The sequence below is a fragment of the Cladophialophora psammophila genome, assembly GCF_000585535.1.
Source record: "Cladophialophora psammophila CBS 110553 chromosome Unknown aczJe-supercont1.4, whole genome shotgun sequence".
NCBI lineage: Eukaryota > Fungi > Ascomycota > Eurotiomycetes > Chaetothyriales > Herpotrichiellaceae > Cladophialophora > Cladophialophora psammophila.
Window position 1 is genome coordinate 816,039 of NW_006912925.1, and position 12,317 is coordinate 828,355.

A 12,317-nucleotide genomic window follows, 5' to 3' on the forward strand; every position below is an offset into this window, starting at 1 on the left:
GGTTCACCAGTGAGGCAAGGATAGAGTCCCTTTGTAGATATTGCACTTGACTCGGCGAGAGTCAGCAGCCGTTGTTTGCATCTGGCATCAATTTCAACCTCTGCTACCATTCTCTCGAAAGAAAACTCAGACTCCACCGCTTAAGCATGAGACCGTCCGCCCCGCCTGTTGGTCCCCCTCCATTATGGCTCCATCCCCAAACCACCTCCAAGCCCCGCCCATTTTTCTCTAAGCTTTGTATATTGAACACTCAGAGACAACCCTGAAAATTGCTCCCCAAAATTCAGAGCATTCCAGGGCATTTTGCACATCCGCCGTCAGTGTGGCCGAGTGGTTAAGGCGTGTGACTTGAACCGTCAACAGTGAACTTGATCGGTGTTTTCCCACCGCGAAAGTTTTCAGTTTTCACATTCAAGAACTGATATCACATCTCTTCGGAGGCACAGGTTCGAACCCTGTCGCTGACGCTTGTGTTTTTTTTTTGGTTAAATTCCCCTAATATGCGGTGGTGGACTTCGCTTTTTGGGGGCGGGGATTTCTATTTTATCTTTGCCCTCTTCTGTAACATCCATCCCTCGTTCTTTCTATACGAACTGCTTCCTAGTCTTTTCGCGGTTCAGCGCGGGTATTTTTGCTGGCCAAGTTCGGTCATGCGAATTGGTTGGCCTCGGAAGGTGTGTAGGATGAGATATATCCTCCCTTTGCAAGTGTAAGTACAATACTAGCTACCTATCCGAGCTATACCTATCCCATCGTAGTGTCGGGGACGATGATATACCCAACGTAGAGTTGAGGCGACAATGCAGGAATATAAAAGGAAGGAGACTATGCTCTCGGTGAATCCCCTCTGCTGGTTAAATCCTCGTTCTCTAGCCATGTATGTACAATCTCTCGGAGGGTGTCGAGAAGGCTCAGCGGTCTTCAGCATGCATTTCAACCACTCTCGACCATAAGCCTTGATTCAAATCACTCTGCACTGCCCCGATACCTGCTCCACACCATCTCCTCTCCCTCCCCCCACTCACCTACTGATCGTCAATAACATGCAAATACTTCTTTGCTTCCTTCTTCTCCCTTGCCGTTGCTGGCGGCAAATCATAGTAGCTACTGCTCCGATATTCTTGCAGATACAAGTAGGTCAAATCCTTCAACTCTGCTGGTTCAATGCCCAGGTCTTTGAACGTCTTTGCCCCCTTCTCGACCGTCTGATCCAGTGACTCTTGTTCCAATTGATCCGCTGTCATGATCGGCCACCAAATAACTTTGTTGAGATAGTAAAGGATTGGTTTGAGGAGGGCTTTGGGGACGTCAATGTGGCGGCGCTCTTTGAGGATTTCCCTGTCGACCAGTTCGGCGATTTCGCGCATGCTGTAGTTCGTGGGCCCGTATAGTTCGAAGGTTTCGCCAGCAGTGGTATCATCGTAGCCGATCTTTTCAAGGGCCATCCCGATATCAATGGCCTGGCATCGTAGGTTAGAAGTGTTGGGGATGGATGCGAGCACAAAGGCGGACTTACATGAACCGGGTTGAAGCGTTCCTGCATGTTATTCACGGTGATCAGATTGGTCACGCCGGCCAGGCGATGTAGAAGAGTGTCTTCGAAGCCGAAGCAGGGTGCTGGACGGACGATGGTGGTCTCGGGGAAGAGTTGTCTTGCAACTTGTTCTCCCATGGCCTGTGAGGGGTGTCAATGACCGTCTACCTCTTTATAATTCTGGATGTTCTGACCTTTGACCTGAAGAACTCCGACGGAGAGTCGATGTCCGCATTGTACGACGAGAGGTGAATGAACCGGTCAACATCATATTTAGCAACAGCTTCGGCTATTCTCTCCACGCCCTCGACGTTGACGTCCCACAGACTGAAGTTCTTTGTCGGGTAGTTCTTGCCAATCAGGTTGAACACAATGTCCGAATGTCGCACACTCTCTTCAATCGACTGCGTATTTCTCAGGTCGAACTCCATAAAGGAAACTCTGCCCAAGTCGCCAGTGGGTTTCAAATGTCTCTTTGCCATATCATCTCTGTAAGGGACCACAACTTGGCATCCTCTTTTCGCAAGTCGCTGGACGATGTATCTCCCGAGAAATCCATTCGCACCGAAGACGGTAACTGTATAACCTCCTAATGATGATCTTCCTCCCGGGTGTTTTATGATCGGTTTGCCCGTTCGTGTGATAGCAATGTCTTGGAGGTATCCTCGTTGGAAGGATTTGGGTTTGAATGAGGATCGAGCTGCGCGCACCGCGAGGGTGGTGGGTTGGCAGGTGTGCATCTTGCAATGCAGCACCCGAGAGAAGCCTTCACAGGCAGATCGAGTGTCGATACTATATAAGGTAGATGGAGGTGACGGTCGCAGTCTGCGAGGAGCTTCAATGCAGTCAACCTCCAACAGCTCCGCTGCATCACGTGGCTCGAAGCTTGGCGACGCAAGAACGCCTCACACTCACGTGTGACGCTGAGCCTCAGAGCCTCATTCAGCCTCATCTCGCGAGCTGAGATCAGGCACCAGGCACACCACAGTCACACAGCCTGGGTGCAGAGACCCAGGCTCCGAAACCTGGCGATGTTGTATATACCTAGGTATTCCGAAGTACAACAACCACGTTTGCGCTTTCTTTCACCTCCTTGTGCCCTCCACATCCTCCTTTGCAGCAGCTTGTCAAACGGCCACGAACATGGACTTCATCCCACCCATCACCAACCCAGCTCACCCGCGCTTCTCTGTACCCTATTTCAGCCCACCATCCAGTACATACACAGCGGGCGGCCTGGAATCATGGCTATTCTATCCTCACTATGAAGGTTTCAATATCCAACACATCGTCGAAGGTAACTTCCACGGCAAGACGTGGCTCGAAGCCGCAGCATTTATTCAGAGATGGGCATATCTAGGCATGATTACTGAAATCATGCACATTGGCGGCCTGCGCGGCTTAAGCACCGAATTCGTCACCGAAGCTGAAAGGGATGCCGGGACTGAACAGCTCAGAATCTTTTCGGCACTCCTGCCCTACAACATACTTCTGTGGAACCACATCCACCCAAACCTCGACCAGATCGATGCTGATCAAGAGAACCTCGAACGATTCTTGGCTATGTCGGTGATCCTGAAGCGAGTGAATGTGTTTTATAACCTCCTTACCGGCCGGGAGTGGAATCGACCCCGACGAGTGCAAACCCAAAATTATCAGCCGAGGCACGTACACTCTCAGCATGATCATCGACACGACCACCGTGCAGGGTGGACTGAGTGGCTGCAAGATGCGCCAGAAAATCAAACATTCTTTACAGATGAACCGTACTCCGGTGCGAATTCACTTGAGTCCCCCGGGCATGCTCTGGTACTGTCGATTGGGGTCGCTGGGGAGCTTCTTAGCGACGCTGTTGAACGCAAGTACAAAAGACAACTCAACCTCAAATGGAACATCCCTGTGACGATCGTGCGGAGAATGGACCTGGCAGGGTGGTGCCCGGTCTGGCTCAGGAAGTTTAAAGATGAGGGTTCCATCATTAGGCCCGTGTACCTGAGCTCCATCTCTAAGGGTCCGACGCAGCGACATGCCAGTTGTTGCTTTTTTGGGTGCATTGCAAACCAGATAGACAAAAGCACATACACGACGAAACATTGTCGTGATGATTGCAACTGTGACATGGTTTCCTTTGATCTCGGCGATGGATCAGAGTATGCCAGGTGGATCAGAGATGGTTACGCACCGCTACTGTTGCGTGAGCATTCCAGGACTGACGGCAGAGCTTCTTGGAAATTGGTCCGAAGCCATGAACTAGAGACAGGCGCACCGAAGAGATATGTCGCAATATCGCACGTCTGGGCAGACGGCACGGGAAATGCTGGAGGAAACGCTCTGCCAAGTTGCCAACTGCAAAAGTTCCAAGATGCTGTCATCAAGCTATTTACCGACCTTGACGTCGATGGGCAAGTACCTTTTTGGGTAGATACAATCTGCGTGCCATTCAATGACAGTCCCGTCAAAATGTTGGCCCTTCGAGACATGGAACGAATATATCGCGAGGCAGACAGAGTTCTGGTATTTGATTCTACTCTAATGCAAATCAGCCTTGACACACCAGCGAGGGAGTGTCTCACACGAATAGAGATCAGCCCCTGGAATGAACGGCTGTGGACGATTCAAGAAGCGGCTTTCGCTAAAGAGTTAGGCTTCCAATTTAAAGATGGACTTGCCAGCCTACCTTGGCTGGCGAAGCATTACCGTCTCGAGCGGTTTGCCAATCTAGCACAGGTGCGGTATGATCGAGACTTCCGCGCAGAAAGTGTGGGAATGGCAATGCTAAAACTCATACTCGACATGCATCTTGGGCCCGTGTTAAAAGACCGGAATGCTCCGATGCAACAACCGCCTGGTGTGCAAAGTGGCATGTGGCTGGCACTCGATGCAGATGCGCTTGATCAAAAGATCTCAGATGTCGAAATGGAAGGTCTGACAATGGACTCGACTTACTTTGGGACCTTGGTTGCTGTGCTTGGATTCTTCAGCATCTTGCAGCTTCCGGCAGCTCAGTTCAACAACGTCAGAACGAAATGGAGCTCTTTAGAGAAGGTCTTGCCATATCGTCAGACCAGTATCATTGCTGATGAGGGCCTATGCCTCGCAACCCTCCTTGGGATGGATCTGACAACTTTCTACAACCTCAAAGATGAGGAACGGATTCGCCTGATGTTCCTCAAGATGGAGCATGTCAGCACGGGCATCCTCTTCGGTAGTCGCCCGCGCCTGCAACAACCGGGCTATCGCTGGATGCCCGTGACGTTTGTGGGCGAGCGCATTGAGCTCTCAGAGCAGAGAGCACACGTCACTCAGCAAGGCATCAGAGCTATACTGCCAGGTTTGGCAATAGAATTTCCTCGAGGTGGCCGTATCGTCCCCTGGATCGGAAAACGCCAACTTGGTTTCATGGAGATACCTGAAGACGACGAGGACGAGGACGGGCCGGGCCATCTCGTCGCCGCGTCCTTCCCTATTCGCCTCGCAGAAACCGATCAGGCGTACATTGTGGATCTGTTGCTCCCAGAAGGAAACGCAGGTATCATCGCTCCAGGTTCTAAAGCGCAGATCGTCCTAGAAACTCTCTTGGTACCGGATGACCCACCTGATGAGGAGCACTCGCCAATCAAGATGATACTCAAAGACTGGGAACTTCAAAATCGAAAGTCGCTGATAGAAGCGTTTCTCGTAGATGATGCCAGTGCTGATGGTGACGTGTTGAAGGTAACGTACAGGGTAGCGGCGACGCTGAGCAGGTTCGACTCTCCTACAGCAAGACAGCTTGAGACGGCGGCAGTAGCGACGCAGATCGAGAGCCAGAAATGGCTCATTTCATGAACACATATATAGCATGTTCGACGCTGAAGAGTGTGGACTGCACATCAACGACAGGTTCCACAGGCAATCTGCTCCAACACACGCCGAAGCAGTGCTTCGCTGATACCCAACGCCACCGCATGTTCATGGCTTCACACAAATTCCATGACCTTCTGCGCCTTGAACTCGCTCGGGAATCAAAGGATGAAACGCTGCAAGCCATGCAACCCATATATTAAGGCAATCTTGGGCAGCCCGTTTTCAGATTTCTAGCATAAAAAGGGCTAGTCGAGGTCACTCTGTAATAACCGCTACCCGATATTACGAAGTAATGTTATCACGAGGTGGTAGATAAGACGCAGCTTGGCAGGCGATAAGGCTGCCGGATCCCCCTTTGGACAATTTCATGAAGAAGACATGCTCCCTTCTACTGATGAACGATAGATCGAAGGCAGTTAAGACGCTGAGCTGAAGGCCTTGACATGCGGAGGCACGTTCCCTCAGAACACTACCGTCAGACCATTCAGCTCGCGGAGCCCTCGAATCCAACATGGCTGGACTCGACAATATCTCAATGCCAGCAGATGCATCCTCCGACCCGTGCTTTCAGAGGCCAAAGAAGCGCCCTCGAGCTGTGGTCGCATGTCTGAGGTGTAAAACGAGACGTCAAAAGGTACGGCTTCTCCTTGATCCATCTAAGAATATTACTGCGACAGCCAGATTGAAGTAGTCCTAGTGCGACAACAAACTACCGGCCTGTTCCAATTGCGCGAGGGCCAAGCTCAACTGTGTCTTTCCCGAGAACGAGTACCCGTCATCCTATGTCAAGGCACTGGAAACAAGAGTTGCATGGCTGGAAGCACAGCTGGACCCCTCGCGGCAGTCCCGATCGGAGGGGCACTTCTCCGGCGGCGATGGCAATGAGGCAGCTGCAAGCTCAGAGGGGCGGATAACTTCCCCCACGGGCACTCCAAACCTGGCGAGTAGTGTTGGGCTATTGTCCCTCCACGCAGCTGCCGAACCTCAATACTTTGGAGTATCATCTGGGGTGTCTTTGGCTCTGATGATCGAGACGGCCGTCTACGAAAAAGCACGACCTATTTCCTGCTTGAGTTTACCTTCAGAGACGGTCGAAAGTCCATTCTCGGGCAGCAGCCAGAGAGGCTCGACCGCCGCAGCATCTTCACCGCCGTTGGAGAAGGCAGCGTCTTTCGTGACCGCCTATCTATCTTATATTCACCCTAATTTCCCGTTTCTTTCTAAACATCAACTATGGAAAGCTCACCACAATCGGCAGGAAGTGGACGATTCCACAACTAGTGAAGGACGCCATGATCATGTTGTGTTGCAGCTGGTGTATGCGATTGGTTCTCGCTGTCTGAAACTGGTGGGGTCAGAACACATCGCTGAATCGGAGCCAGAAAGCTTTTATCATTCAGCCATGGCAAAATTACAAGATCAACTTAACGTGCCAAGTGTTCAGAATATCCAGCTCATTCTTCTAGTGGCCATCTATGCGTTGCGTTCTCCGTCAGGTGCGTCGTGGTTTCGCCAGTCCAGCTCGTTGTGCTGGTTTGTTTGGATGCATTCATTTCCTCCACTCTCACGTGGGACTCCGAACTCGAGCGTCGTGAAATGCTTTTGCAAATCCATCTTCTAACTCTTTCTGCAGGATCTAGTGTTTGGCATTTGTGCGGTCTGATGATCAGGCAATGTGTCGAACTAGGACTTCACCGGCAACTGCAAAAGGATGAGAACACGGCCCACTCTGACGAATTTAAGAGGAGGTTGTTCTGGAGCATCTACCACCTGGAGCGGAGGATTGTCCTAGTTCTGGGAAGGCCGTTGGCCATTGCCGATGATGAAATCGACATCCCATTACCCCACGAGATTGAAGACGACCGTTTTGAGGACATCATAGAGCTAGCAGAGACAAGCCGTGAGCACCAGGTATCGAATCAACACAGCGGGCCAGGGGTGCCTTCCACAGTAGCAGGAACCGACATCTTATTCCACGTTCATAATGTTCTGCTAGATCAGCTCAACGCGAAAAGCCGTCTTACACTCGCCCGTCTCGCGAAGACCAGTCGTGGAACACAGGTCGAGCGAAAGATTGCGAAGCGATTCCAGGAACTTGAGGACTGGAAAACTGCCATATTTGGTCACTCCACCGGAGGGGATGCGTCGACGGACTTGATGTTGTCTACCCTCAGAACTCCTGTTCAAACGCCTGTGTCTCGGCCTGCTTTGCCGGAAGCACAGCGGCTCGCGTTGCTGCTCAACTATCACCGAGCTCGCCGAATGCTCCTTCAGACAATTCTCACCGAAATCCAATTGCCCAATCAAGCATTCCCGTTTTCTTCCTTTGCCAAGTCGTCAGGCGAAGTCTGTCAGCTCAACAGGCGACTTCACCGCGTACGATCTGTGCCCTTCACACTTCTTGATCTACATTCCGTCTTTGTGGCTGGGTTCTCGATGATCTACTGTGCGTGGTCCCACCCAAGTCTCTACGATGCCGAAATGGCGGCTGACCTGGGTGCTTGCTCTACTGTGCTGTATTTGATTACCGAGCAATGGGGCGCAGGTGCGAAGAAATACCGCGATGCATTTGAGCTGATTGCGGGCAAGACGGCAGAGTATGTCCTCAGCCCAAGGCGCTCACAAGTGAACAGCCAACAACGACCGCCATCTGTTGGTCTCCAGGCACCGCTTCGTGCATCGGCTGCAGCCAGCGACACCGTCCCGGGACCTGAGATGCCACATCCGGCCACTGCATATGACGACATGGAGCGACCTAGTAGTGACAACTGGACAAAAGATAGCTTGGACGTCTGGCAGATGATGACCGAGTTCGTTCAGACCCAGGACAGTGATTTCGAGTGTGACCCTGTGAACTTTAGAGAAATTGAGGAGTTCTTGACGGAAGAGGGCCTGGGATGGTTCAATGGAGGCACTGGTATGGGCTTCTGATCTGATACTGGTTCTGTCTGGAGCATGGTCCTCGGCTACAATCGCGAATTGAGCGGTTTCGAACAGTTTCCGCCGCCGCAATGCTGAAATGAGGGGCAGGATAGAGCCACAAAGCGGACACCCTCCTAGCCGAATCCTTCAGCTCCGGATCCATTCGCTTGTGATAAATACTGTCGGATCGGGCCCGATCCGACCAAAAAGAAGAGCATGCGGTAACAGGGGCTCGAGATCCACCACCCCATCGGTCTTGATCGAATCGCCACGCATCCTGGAGTTGTGATACAGAGTATATTGCGCAGTCTTGCAGTTGATTCGTTGAGGCGTTTTGTGTGCGTCCTCCCTCTGCTAGATGTTCATGATCCAGGAATGGAGCTTCTTCTGGCACGCTCAAGGCCGACGGCCATTCCCGACCCGCCAGCCTACTTTGCTCACTCCCTTTAACAAAGGAGGATTTCACTTACTCCGAAGCAGAAAATCCTGGCTCGATTTACGTTACAAATCGCTTGAACTGTTACGTCCCAATGGCTCCTCTGATTTAACAAATCCAAAACAAAAAGGGATCCACGGCCAGCACATCGGTTGAAGTTCTTACCACCTCAACCTCGTGCGCTTTGGCTGTGCAGACTATCTGACACTCCCTTGGACTCCCAGCAATATTGCCGCCGTCTAACAAGTGGCCATGATCAAGCAGAGCCCCAGACGCATCAGCTTCGGCATTCTTGTCCCCTCCTCTAACACGGTGTTAGAACCTCTTACACAACAAATCGTCTCTCAACTGAGCAATGTATCGGTTCATTTCTCGCGCTTTCGAGTGCTCAAAATTGCCCTGGATCCAGATGCCCTGGCACAATTCGACAATAGCGCCATCATCGAGGCCGCCCGCCTGCTTGCGGATGCCAAAGTCGACGTGATCGGCTGGAGCGGGACCTCGTCAGGATGGCTCGGCTTCGACGCGGATGAGAAACTATGCGAGGAGATTACGGCCGCGACTGGCATTCCCGCCACAACATCAGTCCTCGGGCTCAACCGCCTCATCAAGCGACTGGGAGTTAGAGAAATGGGGCTGCTGACACCATATACCGACGACGTGCAATCAGCCATCATAGAGAATTATCGCGGGTTTGGCGTGGACTGCTCGGTAGAGCATCACCTGGGCCAATCCGACAACCGAGGGTTTGCCCACGTCTCTGAGAAAACGCTTGATGACGGTTTCTGGACGTTGGCACAGAGAGGAGCCGGAGTTGTCAGTGTGTTTTGCACCGGGCTCAAGGCGGCCCAGTTGGTAGACAGGTGGGAGGCCAAAACCGGTATCACTGTGCTGGACACCATTGCGACAGTCTTGTGGGACATGGGTCGAATTGCAGGAGTAGACACGAGCTCGATTCAGGGATGGGGGGTGCTGTTCCAATACTGCTGACATTGGGGCTTGCCAGATGCGAGTTTCAAGGCGGATATAGGCGGTGGACGCGCCCTCCAAGCCAGAATTAGAGGCTTCGACAATGCTGTTTCTATTTACCTGGCCCTGGGGTTACCCGATTAGACTCCAGTGCCCGAAGACTGCATTCACAGACCGACAATCTCCAGTCAACTTCTCAGCATACCTGACCCAGACAGGAGCAATGGTCGTGTTCAAACCTTCTTCACATTTTTCGGAGATGCTCCGACAGGGTTCTTCCTACGATGTGGCTGGCATCGGACCTAGCTAATATCCCGCCCTAGCTCGGCGTAGGGACCAAGAATTTCGCGATTGGTCTGCCTCTTCGTGGTTTCTGATTTGCGGGTTTCTTATCTCTCACAGCTGGCCTGGCAAACATCCCTAAACTCTAGAAATCATCTTATCCGCCCTGTTGAAGGAAGACTTCTCTTATCAACATAGCAGCTACCTACCAATACCAATACGAATTTGCAAATATGGCGTCCAGACAGCGTGCTCCCGCTCAACACTCCCGATCTCCTCATTGTCGGAGTTGTTCCGATAGACTTCTCTATGTTACGAGAGGGAGTCCATTGTATACTGCCCGTCTCTCACGGCCGCCTCATGAATATAAAAGAGCACCCAGGCGACCGGCCCGGAACTGATCCATTCTGAACTTCAAATCCATTGAAAGTCCCCTGATCAATTCGATAACTGTTGCCGCCACCTACTCTCACCTCCGGCACAATGGCCTTGAAGCACTTCTGGCAAGATTATGTGGTGCTGAAACCGAAGCCTGGTTCCTTTGGCGCCAACGATGCAGATGCTATTGCGTATACCAACGAAGACATGGATCCAATCAAGCGAAAAGACCGCACATATCAATGGTACCAGATGGGTCTCTTCTGGATCGCCGAAGGATTCAATGCTGCCCAACTACAGGTGTCCAGCTCCGCCTTCTCTCTCGGCCTCAATCCAGGATTATGTGTCGTCGCCTGTCTCTTGGGCAATATCATCGTCTCCATCCCGTGCGCGGCCTCTGGATATCTAGGAAGTAAACTGGGGACGAATTTCCCTGGTGTTGTTCGGGCTTCATTTGGACTATGGGGATCTAAGTGGGCTATGATTGTTCGAGCAGTCCCTTGCCTGATATACTACGGGATCCAAACGAGTCTCGCTGGTCAAGCGGTTCAGGCGTGTATTACAGCTATCTGGCCCTCCTTCCGCCACTGGAAAGTCAATGCCTTTCCAGCATCTGCCAACATCACCGCCCAGGAACTCCTCTGCTTTGTCATCTTTTGGCTCATATCGCTACCGTTTCTTTACCTACCGATCAGAACACTACGCTTTTTGTTCGTGGTGAAGAGCATTATGGTGCCACTATACTGGACCGCGTTATTTACCTGGTCGATCACTGCTGCAGGGGGATGGCCCAAGGTCTGGACGAAACCCAGTATCCCGACTAATGGCATGTCCGTCGGGTATCTCTTTGGCATCTGCGTGAATGCCGCCATCTCTGGCAACGCCACTTTTGCCGTCAATATCATGGATATATCTCGACACTCGAAGAGCGACAAGGCGGCTTACTTGACTCAACTCTTCGCCCTCCCGGTCTTCGTCACGTTGACTGAGCTCCTAGGATGCACGATGGCCGTGGCTTCATCTGTGGTCTACGGCGAAGTTCAGTGGAACCCACTCGTTACTATCAACAACTTCGAGGCGCGCGGAGGCAAATTCTTTGCCGGAATCATGTTCGTCTTCTTCAACATAATGACCAACGTTACCGGAAACTCCATCCCTTTTGCCAACGATCTAACGGGCCTATTCCCAAAATATATCAATATCCGTCGAGGGCAGTTTATCTGTGCGGTGATCGGATTTGCGATCTGTCCCTGGCAGATTCAAGCCAAAGCCACCACGTTCCTAGCGTTCATGGGCGCGTACACACTCTTCCTGGGGGCGACGACGGGAGTTATGATGACCGACTACTTCTGGATCCGTCGTGGCTACGGCATCAACATCTCCCATCTTTTCAAGCCGCACGGAATCTACTGGTATGACTACGGGTTCAACTGGCGGGCCTTTGTGGCGTGGTTCGTGGCCCTGAGCCCCTTGCTTCCCGGCATGCTCCAGACCATGGGGGTCAAGATCACCAATAAAGGCATCCTGAACCTGTATTCCTGGAACTACGTCCTCGTGGTCACCTTCTCGGGCCTCCTGTACGTGGCCCTGACGACCGCTGCGCCGGTCCCTGTCAAGACAAATGATGAAGATCTGGGAAAGCTCTACTTGATTGACGGCCTTGATCCCGAGATCACCACGGGCATGTTGCCCGCTGGCGGCGGTGGTGATGATGGCCGAAGCGAGAATGAGGGCAAGAACGGCGAGAGTGAAAAGAAGGGATTCGAGAGCCAGGTCAATGCTCATTTCGTGGGCAGCGTGGTCTGAGCGGAGGAGACATGCGCCGTACACAAAGCACTCAACCCTGCGTTAAGAATAGAGGCAGCCAGACCTCCCTTTAGGTACCTGCGCGGCGTATGCTGACCACTTTGTGAGAAGGATGGAGAGTCTATGTCGATATCCATGTCTATA

The 12,317-nt window shown here is 52.1% G+C and overlaps 5 protein-coding genes across 5 annotated transcripts; 4 read left to right on the forward strand and 1 right to left on the reverse strand.

Moving 5' to 3' along the window:
* Window positions 1-1,025: 1,025 nt before the first annotated feature.
* A1O5_03215 (NADH dehydrogenase (ubiquinone) 1 alpha subcomplex 9) lies at window positions 1,026-2,274 on the reverse strand (the record flags this gene model as incomplete). The annotated part of the gene is made up of 3 exons (XM_007743827.1): window positions 1,026-1,460; window positions 1,517-1,675; window positions 1,729-2,274. The coding sequence occupies 3 exons, from the start codon at window positions 2,272-2,274 to the stop codon at window positions 1,026-1,028; spliced, it is 1,140 nt and encodes a 379-aa protein (XP_007742017.1).
* A 403-nt stretch (window positions 2,275-2,677) lies between these two features.
* On the forward strand, window positions 2,678-5,362 carry A1O5_03216 (uncharacterized protein; the record flags this gene model as incomplete). The annotated part of the gene is made up of 1 exon (XM_007743828.1): window positions 2,678-5,362. The coding sequence occupies one exon, from the start codon at window positions 2,678-2,680 to the stop codon at window positions 5,360-5,362; it is 2,685 nt and encodes an 894-aa protein (XP_007742018.1).
* A 529-nt stretch (window positions 5,363-5,891) lies between these two features.
* Window positions 5,892-8,311, forward strand: A1O5_03217 (uncharacterized protein; the record flags this gene model as incomplete). Its single annotated transcript, XM_007743829.1, has 3 exons — window positions 5,892-6,014; window positions 6,078-6,876; window positions 7,014-8,311. 3 exons carry the CDS (start codon window positions 5,892-5,894, stop codon window positions 8,309-8,311), a joined length of 2,220 nt encoding a protein of 739 aa, XP_007742019.1.
* A 679-nt stretch (window positions 8,312-8,990) lies between these two features.
* On the forward strand, window positions 8,991-9,728 carry A1O5_03218 (arylmalonate decarboxylase; the record flags this gene model as incomplete). The annotated part of the gene is made up of 1 exon (XM_007743830.1): window positions 8,991-9,728. One exon carries the CDS (start codon window positions 8,991-8,993, stop codon window positions 9,726-9,728), a length of 738 nt encoding a protein of 245 aa, XP_007742020.1.
* Window positions 9,729-10,472: 744 nt separating this feature from the next.
* Window positions 10,473-12,173, forward strand: A1O5_03219 (uncharacterized protein; the record flags this gene model as incomplete). The annotated part of the gene is made up of 1 exon (XM_007743831.1): window positions 10,473-12,173. The coding sequence occupies one exon, from the start codon at window positions 10,473-10,475 to the stop codon at window positions 12,171-12,173; it is 1,701 nt and encodes a 566-aa protein (XP_007742021.1).
* Between the last annotated feature and the right edge of the window lie 144 nt (window positions 12,174-12,317).